This window comes from Pipra filicauda, unplaced genomic scaffold (assembly GCF_003945595.2).
Source record: "Pipra filicauda isolate LSUMZ 115617 unplaced genomic scaffold, ASM394559v2 scaffold328_size813605_pilon, whole genome shotgun sequence".
NCBI classification, from domain to species: Eukaryota; Metazoa; Chordata; class Aves; order Passeriformes; family Pipridae; genus Pipra; species Pipra filicauda.
The window spans coordinates 34,108-51,213 of NW_024104452.1; the positions used below are offsets into that span (position 1 = coordinate 34,108).

At 41.0% G+C, this 17,106-nt stretch overlaps 1 protein-coding gene across 1 annotated transcript in view; it reads left to right on the forward strand.

The window, feature by feature from the left end:
• LOC114000141 (amyloid beta precursor protein) overlaps positions 1 to 17,106 on the forward strand; it is a 140,494-nt gene that overhangs the window by 27,099 nt on the left and 96,289 nt on the right. The window contains exons 3-4 of the mRNA XM_039383864.1: positions 10,200 to 10,312; positions 11,785 to 11,978. Of these exons, the coding sequence (XP_039239798.1) occupies positions 10,200 to 10,312; positions 11,785 to 11,978 (307 nt within the window). The remainder of the gene's footprint in view (positions 1 to 10,199; positions 10,313 to 11,784; positions 11,979 to 17,106) is intronic.

Here is a 17,106-nt window from a genome sequence, read left to right on the forward strand (position 1 = left end):
TCCTGCCTGGCAGAATGGTGAAGGATGTCATCAGTCATGAAAAAATGTGCAAATGAGAGAGAACTTAAGCTTATGAGTACAGGGAATAAAGGGAATCTCAGAGAAGTCAGAAGACTACATGACAGGAGGCAAAATTAATATTTTGAGATGCATGTGAAAAAAAATCGAAGTGTACTTTATATAAAGGAAGAGCCTGAAAATTATGAAAAGAATGTGTTTCAGCAAAAGAATTCGCTCCACCTGAGGCTTTTTCTGAGTGTCCCTGATTTTTTTTAATAGCAGTATCTCAACACTAGACTTGTGATTCTGGTAAAAAGACTGTTTTAGAGGTGTACAGATGACCGTTCTTTGTCCTGAGGATGAAATAGGTCCTTCCTTGAGGTAATAGGCTGTCCTCTACCAAGAACATGTAGCACCCATATGTATGACATTCGTATTTCCTCCTCTTGAGCCTTTCTGGGTTAGTCAGTCCAGAGGGTGTTTTTGACCTGTGGTGCAGAGGTTCTTGGAAAATGTGCTTCCTTAGAAGAAAACCTGTGTTCCAGCCAGTTCCCCAAATACCATTTGGTGTCCATATTGGTATACTTTGTTTTACCCGCTTGTCTCAGCAGCCAATGACTCTGAGGTCCTTGGGATCTGCCCAATGATGGCTTTTGTTAGCTAAGCACTATGAAAAGTGGAGAACAAAAGGCCTCTGGTGGATTTAAACCCTGGTTGATGGAGAATTGCTCTGTATTTTAGCCCTGTCACGCACAAAAAAAAAAAATGAGGACCAGAAGAATCTTACCTTGGTAAAAGGAGGATTCCCAAATACCTGGATTTTTTTTCTGCTGCGCCATTCTGGTGATGGGAAGTCCTTAGCATATGAGGTGAGGTTCAGAAATATTTTGATTTTCTTTCCCTTTTGTTTCCCATTCCTTGCACTCCTGCTCCCTACATGTAAGTACTTGGCAGGGATGTGTGCACTTGAGCGTGGAAGCAAAAGAATTCGACTGTCAGAAGGAGAAGAAATATTTATGAAGAAAACATCTCAGTTTTTGTTTTTCATGATAGTGAAAAACATGGGGGGCATGGATGGTCAGGTTATGCTTATCTCTTGTGTCCCCTGCACTTCCTTTTTAGGCTGAGGTGGTCAGTGCTTTGAGGAACAACATTTCTGTGTTTCTTTCACTGCACCTTGCTGAACAAAGCTATGCAGGGACAGGATATTTTCCTAAAGGAATGGCAATGGCATGTCATGGCAGGGATATAACTGCATCTTTCAGGCAGTACTGTGTAGGCAAACCCTGAGGGCAAATATTTCCTTTAGAGTGAAAATGCTTTTATCTTTGGAGATACCACTGTCCTATTTTCCTCCTGGATTTTTTTTCTTCTACTGGGTTGTGGCCAGAATTCTGCTTGGAGGGAATCTTGACAAAATCTTATTAAATCTTCACAAAATGGTCTCATTAAGCCTTTCACATTTAGAATTTGTTCCTTAGAGTTTTCTGGTACTGCTTTTTTTCAGGCTTATTCCTTTCTGTGACTTTTACTGACTTTTCTGTAGAACAGACAATTTCCAGTAATTTTTTTGATTATTCTGTCTTCCCATTTGAGGAGCCCAGTAATTCCTTCTGTTATTCTGTATGCTGTCAGTTTAGGATGGGACCTGGAATCTCAATAAAATCAACACCCTGCTCCAAAAACCACCAAAAAACCCTACCCATGACCCTGCAGCAAGCACCCACAGGTGGCATCCTTCACAGTCTTTTTTTCCACTGTAAGCAGCTATGCTTCCATCACCAATGCGTTCACCAGCCCTTTAGAGCAGCTGAGCATGTCCTCTTAACAGATTTGTCAAACAGGACTGCTGCAATAATGGAGTGAAAAGTAAAAAGTGGATCTGAAAAGTCTGCTGGGGCTTCTGAGGAGTCGGGGAAGGAGCAATAAGCAATTAAGCACAGTGTGGGAAGAGGAGAAAAGGGTTTTACTTGGGTAGAATCACATAGAAGCTTTGTAACTGAGGCAGGATGGAGTCATGCTGTCCAGAGTGACATCTCTAGACTTCATTATTCCTGCCATTTTCTAACTTAGGAATTGCAGTAAATTAGGCAGGATCATATGATTAGGAGGGAAGGGGGCTGCGTCTGCAACAAATACTCTCTCATATGTGGGAGAAGCTTTGCAGATGTAACCTGTGCGCTGAGAAATGGGAAGGGAGAGCAACTCAATCCTGAAATTTCTCTTCTTCCCCAAATGAATTTTGCAGGCTGCTTTTGGGCCTGTTTCTTAGTAGACTGAGGCAACATTTTGATTTGTGACGCAGGCCAAGAAAGTTTGCTAGTGTGAGTGGTGCCTAGAGGAAGAAAATCGACATGGAAACACGTCAGATAGCCTTTTTTGTGGGTAACCTTTGCTGCTGGTCACACTGATAACAGCTTCTGGGAGGGTATTTTTTGACTTTGTGGCCTTTCAGGAAGGTGGGACAGGAGTAGGAATCCCACCGTGTGGCATCGCCCGTGATGCTGGGCTAATGGACTTTAGCACAGCTCTTCTGTGTTGCATTAATGAGCAAGAGAGGGACAGAAAAGGTGTCTTAGTGAACTCCCAGCAAAAATTTCCTGTGAAGACTGGGGAGACAAGTAAAAAGCAGAAGAGAAGTAAATGAACTTACTTAATGCTGCAATGAACTGTTGAGGTACTGCGGACTTTAAAAGAATGTTTATATGCTTTGTGTGTAAATATACCAGAGTGTGTGATGATGTATATTTGAATCTTCTTGCATGTAAACAGATGTATCTGTTATTGGTGTAATGTATCAAACCTGACCTTGTGTTCTGTCTGGGAAGGAAGACAATTTTATCAGAATATTCAGTCAGGCAAAAAAATAGCAAAGTGAGCAGAAATTCCACTTATGTCTGTGATGGAAGAGCTGCAGAGGAAGGAGGAAGAAGGTTTGAGAAATAACTCTTTTTAATGTATGGCACCCTATGAAAATGAAGACGTAATAATGTGAATTAATTACATGTATATTTCTTTGTATATAGTTGATTATTTTTATCGGAACAAGTGTACTTTGATGGATTGTACCTAAAGGGTTTTAGCCCTTTGACTCCAGAATTTTGTATGAGGTATTTGGACTTGCCAAAAATCACAGTAGAACATGTGATATATCAAGACTGAAGCTCCTTGTTATCATGCACGTGTGGATATTTAGGTGTCAGTGAGTCCGTTACAGTGGGGTTTTCTTTTACCTTGATCTTGTGTCCCAAGTGTATGTCTTGTGCCATCCCACTGTCATTGAAGAGTATCTTAATTGTCATGATTTCTCAACTGTTGTAGGAGCATCAGGACACTAAAGTATAGTACAGCTAGAATTACCAGTCAGTTTTTAATCTAATAGTAGAGCTTTGCTCATCCCAAATTGTTGCCTTTTGTAGCCTAATAAATGGATAAATGTTGTGAATAGTAAAGGTGTTTTACTTGAGAGATACTGCATCAGAGTGTATTTGTTGCTATGCCTACTAAATAAGAGAAAAATAAACCACTTTTTAGTGGGTGTACTCTTTACCTTTTCAAGTTTGGTTGAAAGCAGGAATGCAGAAGCATTCAAGGACTTTTTTGAAGCAGAAAAGAATAATAAAGCTAGAGACGCTTGCTTTGATGCTGTGAAAATGTCTGTTGGAGAACCACTGGCCTTTCAGATGCTTAAAGCATAGTGGATGGCTTTGCTCAAAAAATAATAAAAAACCTCTATGGGAAATAACTCTTTGGAACTTAAGGATGATACAGAAAAGTGTCTAGGGTCACTGTTGATTTTGGCCGAGCCTCTGGAAGACAGAAGACCTGCAGCTGTTCCCACTTCATGCTCCAGAGGTGGATGTGCAGATCGTGCTGTCATTTCTGCTCCTGCCCTCGAATTTCGGGTCTGCATTGCTGTCTGTCTGCAATGCTGAGGGTCTCTAACCGAAATTCATGTAATAGATTACAGATAAAATGTGGGAGTGGGAACAGTTTTCCTACAGAGCTGTTTTTGGAGGAAGTTTTATGGGCAGGAGTTTACTCAACAGAAAAATATACATGGCTCAGGCTGCTGCGACACAGATGTCTTATATTACCAGTCCCACCTTGCCTTCCTGCTGGCTCATGATTAGTTATTAGGGAGAGGCCTTTAGCTTCCATTTTAAAATTAGATTTGAAATTGAAGAAATCTGCAAATCCCTTGTTTACTATAGACTGTATAGTAGTCTATAGTATCCTTCAAGCTAGACTGAAGACGTTTAATAGTGTGGCTTAACATGTGTTGTACCCAAGTTCAAAGGAAAGCCTCGCCATGGGCCAAGGAAGGCATCCATCCCTGGGGGCTGACACTGCAGCAAACTCTTCTTCAAACCAGGTTTTGACAGACACAGCCTCTCCCTCTTCATCTGAAGGTACAGAGTCTAATATAGCGAATGCACTATGGTTCATTTTATCGCTGGGTAATTGTGCTTACTGAACCATTTTACTGAAAAATTAAACACATTCTTAAAGTATCTAGGTGCTTCCCATCTTCTCTGCTTTTCTGGACTTCTGAAGAAAAGAAAAAGCATGTTCAAGAAAGCATTGCTACTTTGCAGTTGAGACCAGTGTGTTTGGCTTGCAGTCTGATGCAGGTTGTAGCTAACTGTTAATTGCCAAGATAGAAAGCATCACACATAATGACTTTGGTAAGCATCTCAATTAAAGAAAGTACCTAAAGTTACGTGGCTGCTTAAATAGATGCAACAGTGTACGTGTAGCACAATAAGTGGTAAAGAAATGTGGCTGGGCCGGCACAAGGGCTGGCAGAGGTGTTGCACCAGGGGAGCAGGGCAGTGCAAAGCCTCGTGGCAGTAGGACGGGGAAAGATGCAGGGTTGACTGCTCTTTGGTGCTCATATGAAGTGTGTGATGGCTCTGGATAATCAGTGCAAACTCTCAGGGAAATAACACATTTCTCTGAATGTTCTCAAATATGTACTGTGCAGGCACTTGAGCTTGTAAATTTGTGTAAGCGAGGCCCTCGTTCTCATCCGTGACGCTGAAATGAAGCCTTGAGCCCCAGAGCCTCAGCATGTGTGCTGCCTCCTCGTGCTTTGTGTGAAAGTGCTCCTCTGAACGTAATTTGAACATGCTTATTTTTCGGTTTGGAGACATCTGCTAGCAGATGTTTGGTTTTGTCACAGATTTTGTTTTGTTACCTTTATCACCTTGTCTTTGCTTTCTTCCTGTGCAATGTTGGATGGATGCTCATGTCCCATCTACTTTATGCAGTGGCTGGAAAATCTGCTGATCAGGACCATGTCTCATGCAGTATTTTTATTTTTAATTACTTTGCCCTGATATCTTCCATTAACCAGCTAGGGCAGTCATCTTGTTATGAACGTGCCTACTTGCTGAGCTTTCTTCTTCCTAGAGAAGTTTTAGAAGAATGTGTGAATTATTGCCTTCACTATAATCCTAACTCTTTTATTAGAGGTTGATTCTTAATGCTTTTCTTAGTATTTGCTGTGTTGAAAAATGAAATTTCCGGGCCAGAACTTCTGGTCTTACAGCAAAAAAATCTGTTGTTGTTCCAAGAGTATTTTTCAGAGGATAGGATGTCCTTGACTGAAATAAAATTATTAATTTTATTGTTGTTGAATGATGTGTGATACACCAGGGTGGGGCAGTCTGAAGAACTCTGCAAAAAACTTAGTGAAGAAGCAGTATTAAGAGGGGGATTACTGACCTTGTGGGGGTTTCAGTTGGCAAGAAGCAACTTGCTTTGCAGCAGATTCTTGGCCTTCAGCTAAATGAGGGGTAGACACAGGGTGGTGGCTTTTAATGTGGTAACATGACCTCTACTCAGAATTCTCCTTTAGGGCTGTTTTCTCCAGATGGCCAGAAACTCACAAGCCAGCAGGGTCTGGTTTTGTCCAGTCCTTCCCTGCAAGAGTGGGTAAGCAGCTACTGGAACCCAAGTAGCTGTTTTGTTGATGTGTTGGATCACTTGAGGGAGTTTAGTGATTTATGATCAGCAGACAAATGGTGCCATCATGGTTTATTATTAAAGTGCCTCTGCAGAGCACAGATTTCCAGCTGTAATCAAAATACAAGAGGTGCCGAAGAAGGCAGAAAAGTACTGGAAAACAGGGATAAATATGAAGCAGAGCTAGTGCTGGTGGTGGTAATGATTCCAGCCCTCTGTGGTGTGGATTTTGTACAAATTTTGCAAGCCCCACTTTGAGTGATGTGGTCAGGGCTTAGCTATGACTCATTGGGTAGGTGGAGGGGGAGCAGGGACAAGGTGCTGGTGAGAGCAAGGGGACAGCTCGAGCCCAGGGAGGGTTTTAAGGCAGTGCTGCTGCCTGGGGAAATGCTCATGCAACTTTAGTGTTGCAGGCAGGGTGTTGAGGACAGCCTGGTGTGGTACAAATCAGTATGTTGCTGTGCTGGAAATAAAAATAAAGCTGGAGTTGAATTTTGCAATCCCAGCACCTGATAGTAGCAATTACAGCCAGCACTGGGCTGGAATTCTCCATCAGTCAGAACAGTGTACTAATGCACAGCTCTCAGTCATGGTGTGTGCTGGCAAAGAGAAGCAGTATTACAGTTTTTCCTTACTCTTAGAGCCATACACGTTTCCCCTTCTCTTTGGAGGTGCAGGATTGCTCTCCCTTCTCATGTGCTTGTCTCCCCTGTGTATTCTGCAGTTTACTAGTTCAAAAAAAGCAAAGAATCCTCAAAGTCTTATGACTCAGCAGCATTGAAAGTTAAATGTGTACTGGAGTGATACAAGAGGAAGCTTGCCTGCAAGACAAAAGTGTTAGAAGTGCTTCCTTCTGATGAATTTGTGTTTCTATTAGACTAGCCCAGGCAAAATAAATGTTGCAGTTGTCAACTGAATTCAGTTTATTTCATCAAACTGCTACTTGAACATTGATTTATTTAAAAGAACAACAACAAAAATAGGACAAAAGTTCAGAGCTTTACACTTAAAATTCAGTAGTAATTACCATGAAAGGAACATGAGCTTTGTGTACATCTAAATAATGGACAGAGTTCAATTTTGTTTGTAATAAAAAATAGAACTGAAGGCAATAAAAATCACATGTAAAGTTGCAAGTGATTGCTATTGCCCAGATTTTCACAACTCTAATTTAATATAATTCTATTTAATGAGGGAGTGTTACATTGAACAACTGTCCTTCTCCCCATGGATATTAGTGTGCTTTATCTTATTAATTGCACACTTAGGCATACTTGTGATGACACTGCCATGTTTGCCCTGGCTGCAATGCCCAAAACTTTGGACATACAGCTCTCCATCTTTTGTTTGGTGGCTGTAACTCAGGGGTACATTGTATTTGTTTCTTTTCACAGAATCCCAGAATGGGTAAGGTTGGCACAGGATTGCATCCAGATGGCTCTTGAATATCTACAGTGAGGGAGGCTCCACACCCTCTCTGGGTGATCTGTTCCAGTGTCCATCACTGCACAGAAAAGTTCTTTCTCATGTTCAGGTGGAACTTTCTGTGCATCACTTTCTGCCCATTGCCTCTTGTCCTATTGCTCAGCACCACCAAGCAGAGCCTGGGCCATGCCCTGACCTTCAGATACTGACAGACATTGATGAGATCTCCTCTCAGTCATCTCTTCTCGAGGCTGAGCAGGCCCAGCTCCCTCAGCCTCCCCTTGTAAGAGAGATGTTCCAGTCCCCTCATCATCTCTGTGGCCTCCTCTGGACCTGCTCCATGAGCTCCATGTCTCTCTCGTGCTGAGGAGCCCAGAACTGGACACAGCACTCCAGATATGCCTCACCAGGGCTGAGTAGAGGGGCAGGATCACCTCCCTGACCTGTTGGCAATGCCCTTCCTAATCCACCCCAGGATCCCATTGGCCTTCATGGCCACAGGAACATGCTATTGGATCACGGACAGCTTGTTGTCCACCAGGACCTCCAGGTCTTTCTCCACAGAGCTGTTTTCCAGCAGGTGAGCCCTCAGCCTGTGCTGGTGCCTGGGGTTATTATTCCCCAGGTGCAGGACCTGTTACTTTGTTTTACTTCAGACAGTTCTTCTGTGACCCACTCCAACCTGTCAAGGTCCTTCTGAAGGGCCGCACAGCACTCCGGGGTATACCATTAATTGCCTTCTAACTTCATACACACAATATTGTAGTCATATTGCAATCCTGTTAACATCCCCCCTGTTAAGGGAGATGGAGTAGTTTTGTGCAGACGTTATCAGGTGTGTTTGTACTTGGACTCGTGCCCGTGTGTGTCAGAGAACAGATAGCACAAGCTCACACACAAGCACCAGATTGAGTTTGCTGGAGTAAAACCCACTCCAGGATTTTTTTGTTGTTGTTTTATAGAAATGTTTACCCTAAAGACTGCTTTGGATGTTTTTCGTGCTTGAACAGCTGGAAAGGTATAACTGCAGTTCTCCATTAAGTTATCATGTTGTAGGAGAGCAATGTCAACATGCTCTTGAGTCTTCAGCAAAGCAGCCCTGTGCTTGCCTAGTGCTCGGGTACTTTACTAAATTGAAGCATTAACAATTACCAGTTACTTATGGACTGAGTTACTTCGAGTTTGTGACAGGCTGGTCCCCTACAAAGCTGCAAATTTGTTCAAATTTCACTGCAAGATTAGTGTGTGATGCCGCTGGGAGCAGAGACTGTTAACTGAAGGTGCAAATTTTGTATTTTGGGTTACCTGAAAGTGTTCTAAGTCATTCTTTTTGCAAGTTTATTTTATACACCTCTAGGAAGCATTTCTGTTAATAATTTGCAGGCATCAGAGTATGTTATGGAAGGTAAAAATAAGAAAATCTGTTTTTTCCTAGTTAAGTGACTAGCTAAGTCACTAGTTAAGTGACTTAAGTAAACTAGTTACTAGTTCCTGAAAACTGACTGACTTTAAAGGCTTCAGATCAAAAGCACTGAAATACAGCAAGGAATTTAATATGAAATACACATATTGGTGATTAGCAAAGGTATATATTTGTTAAGTTCTGCTTTCTCCCTCAATGCATTCGGTGTTAGTTTTGTAACTGACTTTTTAATTGTAAGCTTTAAAGGCCACTTCATCGGCTCCCTGAGATGACCCTCTGCTGAACAGTAAACTTGTAGTCATCTCATTTTGATTAATTAACCTTTTATTACATCTTTACAGCCATTGAACCACCCCGATACTACAGGCTGTAGTTTTTTGGAGGCTACAGACTACAGGTCTTCAGGGAGCTGATCATTTGTGCCAGCTGAGTGATGTGCTTTTGCAGTCCAGTGCCTGTTCAGTGTAACAAACTTCTTGAAAGAACTCTGTAATTTCTTCCTTAAAAAATATCCTTGGGGGGCTTGGAGGTTATTTAATTATAAAACCAGAATTGTACAGAATTACAGTGATTTTAGTCCAATAAATCATGTTACCTACCATCTGTGTTTCTTCTTATTCGTGAGCGTCCTTCATTTCATGAGCATTTACATTTTTGTTCTACTTTTGAAGACAGAACAATGTCTGGTCAGTTATGTCCTTGGTGAAGAGCCCTTTTTCCCCACTTCAGTCTGACCAGATACTCTGGTGATCATGAATCATATTGTTCCCTGGCTGATGAGCTCTACTTGCTTATCAGCCTTCTGGGCTAACCTGAATTCATCTGGCTGATGAAATGAAGTTGCAATGAAGAGGCTGCATCAACAAAATAACTGAATGTGTTGCTCTTAGTGTTGTGGTTCACGAGAAATACTCTTGAATTGTTTGAAAAAATTTGTTGGTGTCAGATTTGTTTTGTGTGCAAAAAATTAAGTATTTCAGAACACTTCACACTCTCTCCCTACTGCTATTAAGATGAAAAATGTAGTTGTCCTTCCCTGTCCCCTTTAGTCCCCTTCTTGGAGCTTGATCCACCATCCCCTGACTTCATGTTGCATCACACGTCTGCAATGGGTCCTACAAGTTTCACCCAGGCAATATGGAAGTTAGAATATTACACTGAGGTTTTCATAACATAATACCTCTGACATCAAAGACAGGAGCTACTTTCCAATGGCAAGTTGGAAGAAGGTCATAATGGAAGCACCACTTCTCTGCAAACAGACCCTGCCTCTCATTCACAAAAGCTGCTCTATGCCTAGATAGAGGTTTAACAGGATAAGGTACTGGAAGAAAAATTAATATTTTTTGTATTTTTTTTCCTTTTTTTTTTTCCCTTTCAGTGGGCGAGTTTGTGAGTGATGCCCTTCTGGTGCCAGACAAGTGCAAGTTCCTTCACCAGGAAAGGATGGATGTGTGTGAAACTCACCTGCACTGGCATACTGTTGCTAAAGAGGTATATTCATGTCTTAAAATTTCCTGCCTTCCTTCTTTAAAGCTGTGTCGCTCTTCTGAGCATGACTTTAAATATAGCAGCAGCATGGAAAACAAAGAGCAGTATTCCGAAGGTTTGGGTGAATGGCATTTTGTTCTGCTTTGTAAGGGAGGAAATGGGAATCTGAGCACATCAGAGTCCGTGACTGGATACTTACCATTGACCTTTGAACAATGACCCTGTTTTATAGCACTGCTTTTTTCCTCACGTCCACTCCCACACCCACTGTGTTTTCTGCCTCCCCTGGCTTCCTGTGTTAGTGCTGCTTTGGAACTAAATGCCTAGAACTTTGCCTTTAATCATCATCCTGGATGGACATTATCCATTATTTATTGTGGATATTGGTATGCCAGGTGCCCACAGAAATCAAAGAGGCCTCAGAGAGTGCACTGTATGAAATTCAGCAGAGAAGGGTAGGAGAGCTGATAAGAACTAGAACTAGCCAAACACATTTTGCAGTCAGGCACAGAGTTTTTACAATTTACCAGTGCTTTACTGAAAACAGAAATAAACTTAATATTACAATTGCTAATGTGTCTTGGACATCTTTTCCTTATGTAGAGAGGTTTTAGGAGTAAAAGCCAAGATGAGCTTCCAAGAAGATTTCTGGCTGCTATTTTGTTTGGAACCTCTTAGTTTGTATGTTATCCCACCTTCTGGAGATGAAATTTGAAATGTGCTCAGCAACTTCTCAAATTTTCAGTTTTTGCTTGAATCATACTTAAGTGAAACATTTAAGGCACCAACCTTCACACAGGGGAATTCTAGTTCATTTTAACTACTCACAGACTTGGGATGGCAATAGCCTAGAAGAAGAACACTGTGCACCACTGAACTATTTTCCTTTTTTCACCTGTCATACATCACTTTTATCTTTCTGTCCTACATCACTGTATCTTTAGGGTATAATTTTGCATGACTGTTTTCCAGACAAGGCTAGGAGGAAATTTACTAGCAGAGGTATCAGACCAGATACAGTGTGTTTCCAGTATGACAGGTATTTCAAATATTAATCTATCCTGCAGTGAACTCTTCGATAGCACTAGTGAATCAGGGTTGGGATTAATACATCAAATTACTGGTCTGTCTTCAAGTTTGCTGTTTATGAGGCAGAGCCTGTGAGTGTTTTAGACAAGAGGATATGGAGTTGTCATGTATATGAGAGAAGACAAGTTTTTCTGTACTGGGAAAAACTGAAAGGAGAGCTTTTTGCTTACAGTGGTTTTGTGGACAGAGCCAGGGACCTACCTACAGTCAGGCAGGGAATGCAGGCATGACCTTTGAAATTGCATTTCAAAATTCAGAGATTGTGCAGTTCATCAGCTTTAACTTCCTAAGGCAGCCCTTTTATGTTTTCTCAAGGTCTGTGACAAGTTTTTTCTCTCTTCCTCCATGACAATATTGTTGCTTTTCCTTTTTTCTCTTTTCTACAGTCCTGTAGTGAGAAGAGCATGAATCTGCACGACTATGGTATGCTGCTGCCCTGTGGGATAGACAAGTTCCGTGGTGTGGAGTTTGTCTGCTGCCCCTTAGCAGAGGAAAGCGACAATCTCGATTCAGCTGATGCCGAAGATGATGATTCAGATGTCTGGTGGGGAGGTGCAGATGCAGACTATGCAGATGGAAGGTAAGAGTGACTTTGCACCCTTCAACTTGTTATGAGCATCATATTAAAGATGCCAAAAATCTGTTTAAAAGACCTCAGTGTGGAAGAGTCACTGCTCTGTATACGTGAACTTGCGCCTGCGGTGATCGAAAGCATCAGTGTTCTGTTCTACTCAGTTATTTTTTCTTTCTGCAAAAAAGCTTATTGTTAAAATAGTTACTGCACTTTTTGATACCTTCGTAATTTCTTCAGTGAGAAGTATTGCCATATTTATAACAAAAATGCTTAAATACATACTTTTGGACAACTAAATGATAAATAGTGTACCCTTAAGACTCTTCATGTGCACTCTGGGGTCCTGCAGCAGGTAATCAGTCAACATAACCAATGAAAGTTTTGAAATGTTTTCATTTGTAATAGGTGTTAGTACTGTAAGAATACTTTTCTGCTGACAATTAGTTTCTAAAGAGGATCTAAAAGAAAATGTGTTTCAATATCTAGCCTTTGACAGAGTCGTTAACATGCTGCTGTTAAGGTGGAGCATGGAGGTTTCCTTTGCAGGGCAGTTGTAGGTGGGAAGATGCCAAACTTGTCTTTACCCTGCACGTCCCCTGTGCACATAACTCTCCAAAATGGCTTTCTTCGTAAAACTAAGGACTGTGTGCAAATTCTGTTTGTGCTCCCCAGGCTTTCATCACTTAGGACTGTGCTAATGCAGTGTTTCTACTTCTTAGAGCTGATATTGCATCTTGGTACAAATAATACACAAAGTCTAAAACTTGGGGCTGGTTTCAAATGGTTTCAAGGAGAACCCTGAAAATAGATGGGGTCCAAATTACGTGAATAATGCAGAAAGTTGAGAGTTCTGAATTGTGTTATGTTTGGACTTTTTAATAATCTAGATGGAAACAATTTGGGGAACAGTGCAGAGATGAAGGACAGAGGTTGAATTGCCGTAATTTGGTGTGATGAGATGGCATTACAACCTAGAATAATTAGACACCATGTCATGGTGGGCATCTAAGTCTTTTGTGACAAAGCATTAGTAAGTCTTGCAGGGAAGAGTCCTTTGTGAATAAAGGAACAGGTTTAAAATAAATATTTCTCTATGGTAATTTCCAGTTTTCTGTCATAAACAGTAGTGAATGGTCAGGACTGTTTGATACAAGAAGCATCAAACTTTGCAGATTCCATCTTGGTCCAGGATGGATTCCATCTTGAAGCTTTGCATATTCCATCTTGGGCTTTCTCCTGATTTGTACCTCTGACCTCTGTCAGTGTCACTATTTATAACCCTTTCTGCAGTATTTGTAGAGCAGCCTTTGGACTGTTGCTGTTCCATTTTTGTATATTTCATTTAAATCTTGATTGGATGTTTAGATGTTCTCTTAGAATAAGAAGTGAGTATTGACCTTGTTCTAACTGGGACATTTGCTTTTTTCATCATATATATACACATAGAATATAGATACATAGATTTATCTTATATACCTATTTCCTGTGTTATGTAGGTAACTTATATTTATTATCTATACACCTCTATATAAAGGACATAGAAATCTTTTCTTTAATGTGTATGATCAAAGATTCAAAAATTACTTTAAATAAGAGAGCTCACGGGGGTATATATAGAGTACTTCTGTTTGCAAGACAGATATCTCATTTCTTTCTGTCTTTTTTTGTGTTTGTCACTGAACATTTAATTTACTATTCTAGTCCATTTTGTTCCTCATAAAGTAGTTTAATATCTGAAGAGATGAGTTCAAGAATAACTTCATAAATTTTGTATCCTCTAGGAATGGGAGCTGTAATTGCATTTCAGTCCATTTCTGAAGTTCCAAGCAAATAGTGATTTATTTTTCCCCCTCCCACAGAAATGCTTGCAAAGAGGAAAATGAAAGATCATTTTATGGGGCACTTGTACTTCATCTGCAGATGAAGAGCCAAGCAACTGGTAGTTCTTTTAGACTGACTCACTCCATTTCTTGCTGCCTCTTCAGCTTCCCAACTACATTTAAATTGTGTGCATTGGAGCCAGAAATACTCCTGAAATTTAGTCATATAAAAAAAATTTAATTTCTTATGCAGCAGTGGGTGGTAATTCAAATTTTGTATCCGTTGAAGTATTTTCCTCTCTCAGGAACTGTGATAGCTTTTCCTTGGGTCAGGTCAACTGAGCACAGGTTGTTGGTGTCTTCCAGTTGACAGCCTCTAACACACCCAGGGTGTGCTCCAAATCGTGGGATAGGTGCTGTGCCTTCCAAGGGTGGCTCATCCTGGGGGATTTGTGTGTTTGCTCTGCCTGTCGTTTTGGTGGTCACTGCTACAAGTGCTGGAAACGCTTATGTTCATGCAAAGACACAAAAGCAGAAGCTGGTTCTTTAGGAGAAGGATTCCATGCTGTTGCTCTGCCACAAGTTTGAGGCAGGAATTCCACATCATTTGTGTTGCAGCAGTTACTGGGTTGGCTTATTTTACCCGTTTCTTCCCATAAGTCATCATTTATGGCTAAAATTAGTTGCCAGTGCCACATGAATACTCAGCGGTGAGACACCCAAGTCAAAGTGAAGGTGACATGTTTGAGTTAGAGGTGACAAGCTGGAAAGCAGATTATTATATGCTCATTTCTCAAAACTCTGTGACAAAGCAGAATCCAGCAAATGTCGGTGGTATATTTTGAAGTAACTTTATTTCTCAAGCTACTCAGATCTAAATTTTAAAATATTTGCATTTATGATTCTGAATATTTAGAGGAAAGCACATTGCAACCATTCATTTTGTAAATGCCTTTTTTCAGACTGTGTTGTGTTTTCACCCCCAGCAGTTGTCCCTGGGGCACTGTGTTTTCTTTTTTGCTTTGTCGAGGGTGTTTTCTTCTGTGCAGGGAGAAGCAAAGCAGTGCAGTCATAGATGGCGTTCTTCCTCCCCAGAATTTGACCGCCACCTGGGTCTGAATGTAAAAGGATGTGGCTTGTTGGCAGTACTTGGAGGCAGGTGGGAGGGCGTATTTTGGTGACAGGTGATATATATCTATACCCCTATTTTGTTTATGAAGCCAAGAGGCAGAATCCACACATGCTTTTGAATTTGTGTGGTGTCATGCTCGTCCTGAAATAGTCTGTAACTCTTGAGAGGTAAAAGCGTTTGTCAGCAGTGGCGTTCCTTGCAGTTATCCACACCTTTAATTAACATTTACCTTGAAGTCTGCCTGAGGGACAGCCAGATGCAGGTGTTGGCTTTCAATATAGCTGCAGAGCTCTCCCTGCATAGCTACAGCTCAGTCAGGTGACCTGCAAGCTCTGGCTGCCCTTGAGCCTCAGCACAGCCTGGTGGCCCTCTTGCCTGTACCTGGGCACTTGCTGGAAGCTTTGGTGTTCTTGATGTTCAAGGTTAAACATCTTTAGGAGTGATGGCCAAGCTGGAAACTTCCAGGTTTTCTCTGTCTACATCTGCCTCATATTTGCCTCTGCTCGTCTTTCTGTCAGTGTATGTGAGATCTCCCAGGTTTTCCTTCCCGCCGGGAAAACAGTCTGCTGTCATTTTCCTTCTTTCACAGCAAGGCACTTCTTTCAAGCTGAGGCACTATGAGTCTCACTGTTAAAAGTTGTATGGAGAGCTTTTCTTTACATTCTGTAGCTCAGGAGCAGAAGGTAGTGCCTTAACATCAGCCAAGTCTCATTTTTCTAGACCATTTAAATATATTTTCAAGGTCCAAAGTAGGAGATTTAATTTCTCATTCTTTTCTCCTCAGCAGTTTAGGGCAAATTAATTTTGTTTGTTCAGTGTATAAGAAGTGTAAAAGGCTGATGTAATGATGGGGTAGTGTTGTAAATGTTGCATTTGTAGGGAGTGCTGTATTTTATAATGATTTGGTTTACAGTTTCTCATAAACTTCTGCCAAGCTAAGTTTTATGGTTTGTTTGTACTTTCCATTAGCACAGTTAATTCAGTTGTTTTTTTACTACAATAAATAATCCAAAAGGATGCAGTCCACTTTCTGTTGGTAATTAGGCATCTAAAAAAAAATTGTACTATATAGCATAATAATCACGTTGTTCTCTGATTTTGCAACCCTGTACCAGACTGAGCTTAAGGATGAGTGCTCATCTCCCAGATGCTGCAAAAAAGTAGTTAAAGTGATGTATCTTTTTGACTCCCTGAAGAGCTTTTTTGTTGTTTTTTTTTTGTCAGTGGTATCTTTTTTCTTAATTGCCTCTAATCCAAGAAATCCTGTAAGGCATTTGAAACTACTCAGTTTTTTTAATGGTGTGTTTCCATGGGAAAGAGGAGTTACAGGGGCCCAGCAGAATTGGTTTGCTGAGTAAATTGTTAGAAAATCCTCACTTGACATGGAGGAAGTGTATATTTCATTTCTTTTGCTTTCTAGCTCTTTTTACATATTTATCTATGACTTAAATATTAGCCAGTGTCTTCCCTTCAGAAATGGCTGCAAGTTGACCTCAACATCTAATTAGTTACAGTCTGAATTCCCTGGAGTGCTGTCATTAAATCAGGCAGTCACATGGTGTGTTTAAATTGGCCACAACTCACCGACTCCTCATGGTATGTCACGCTGCTGCCTTGACAGAAGGTAGGCAGACAGGCAATTGGGATATCTGCCTTTATGAAGTTTATGAAAAATGCCTAGAAGTCTAAAGAGTGATACATAAGCAAGCAAATTTAATAGTATACAAGAGTTTGTGTAAAAATTTTAAAAGTCAAATTTAATGGGCTTTAGTCATTTATATACTTGGGAAATTGTCTTTTTTTTGCAGGTGTTATTTTTACTAGCTCCTGCTTAATTCCCTTTGTTTGGGTCTTTGCAGGCCAGAGCCTGGAGGATGTTAATGCTGCAATTGTGAATGCAGGTGAAAGCAAGTAAATGCTACAAGCTACATAGTGTTCTCTATGCTCGTGGTGTTCATTGAAAAGGATTGTTCAAAACACAAAACCCTCTTGCCCTGTTTCTCCCCATTACATCTCCCTGTGTTCCTCACACCCTTCTTTTTCCCCTGCTCATCTCTCCATCCACATGCAGAAAAGGTACTTGGAAATACAGCACAAAAGGAGAAGCCTTTGGAGAGGGATCGTTTGACCCAGGTATATTTCTGACCATTGCACAGTAGCTGACCAGGGAGATTAAGAAAAG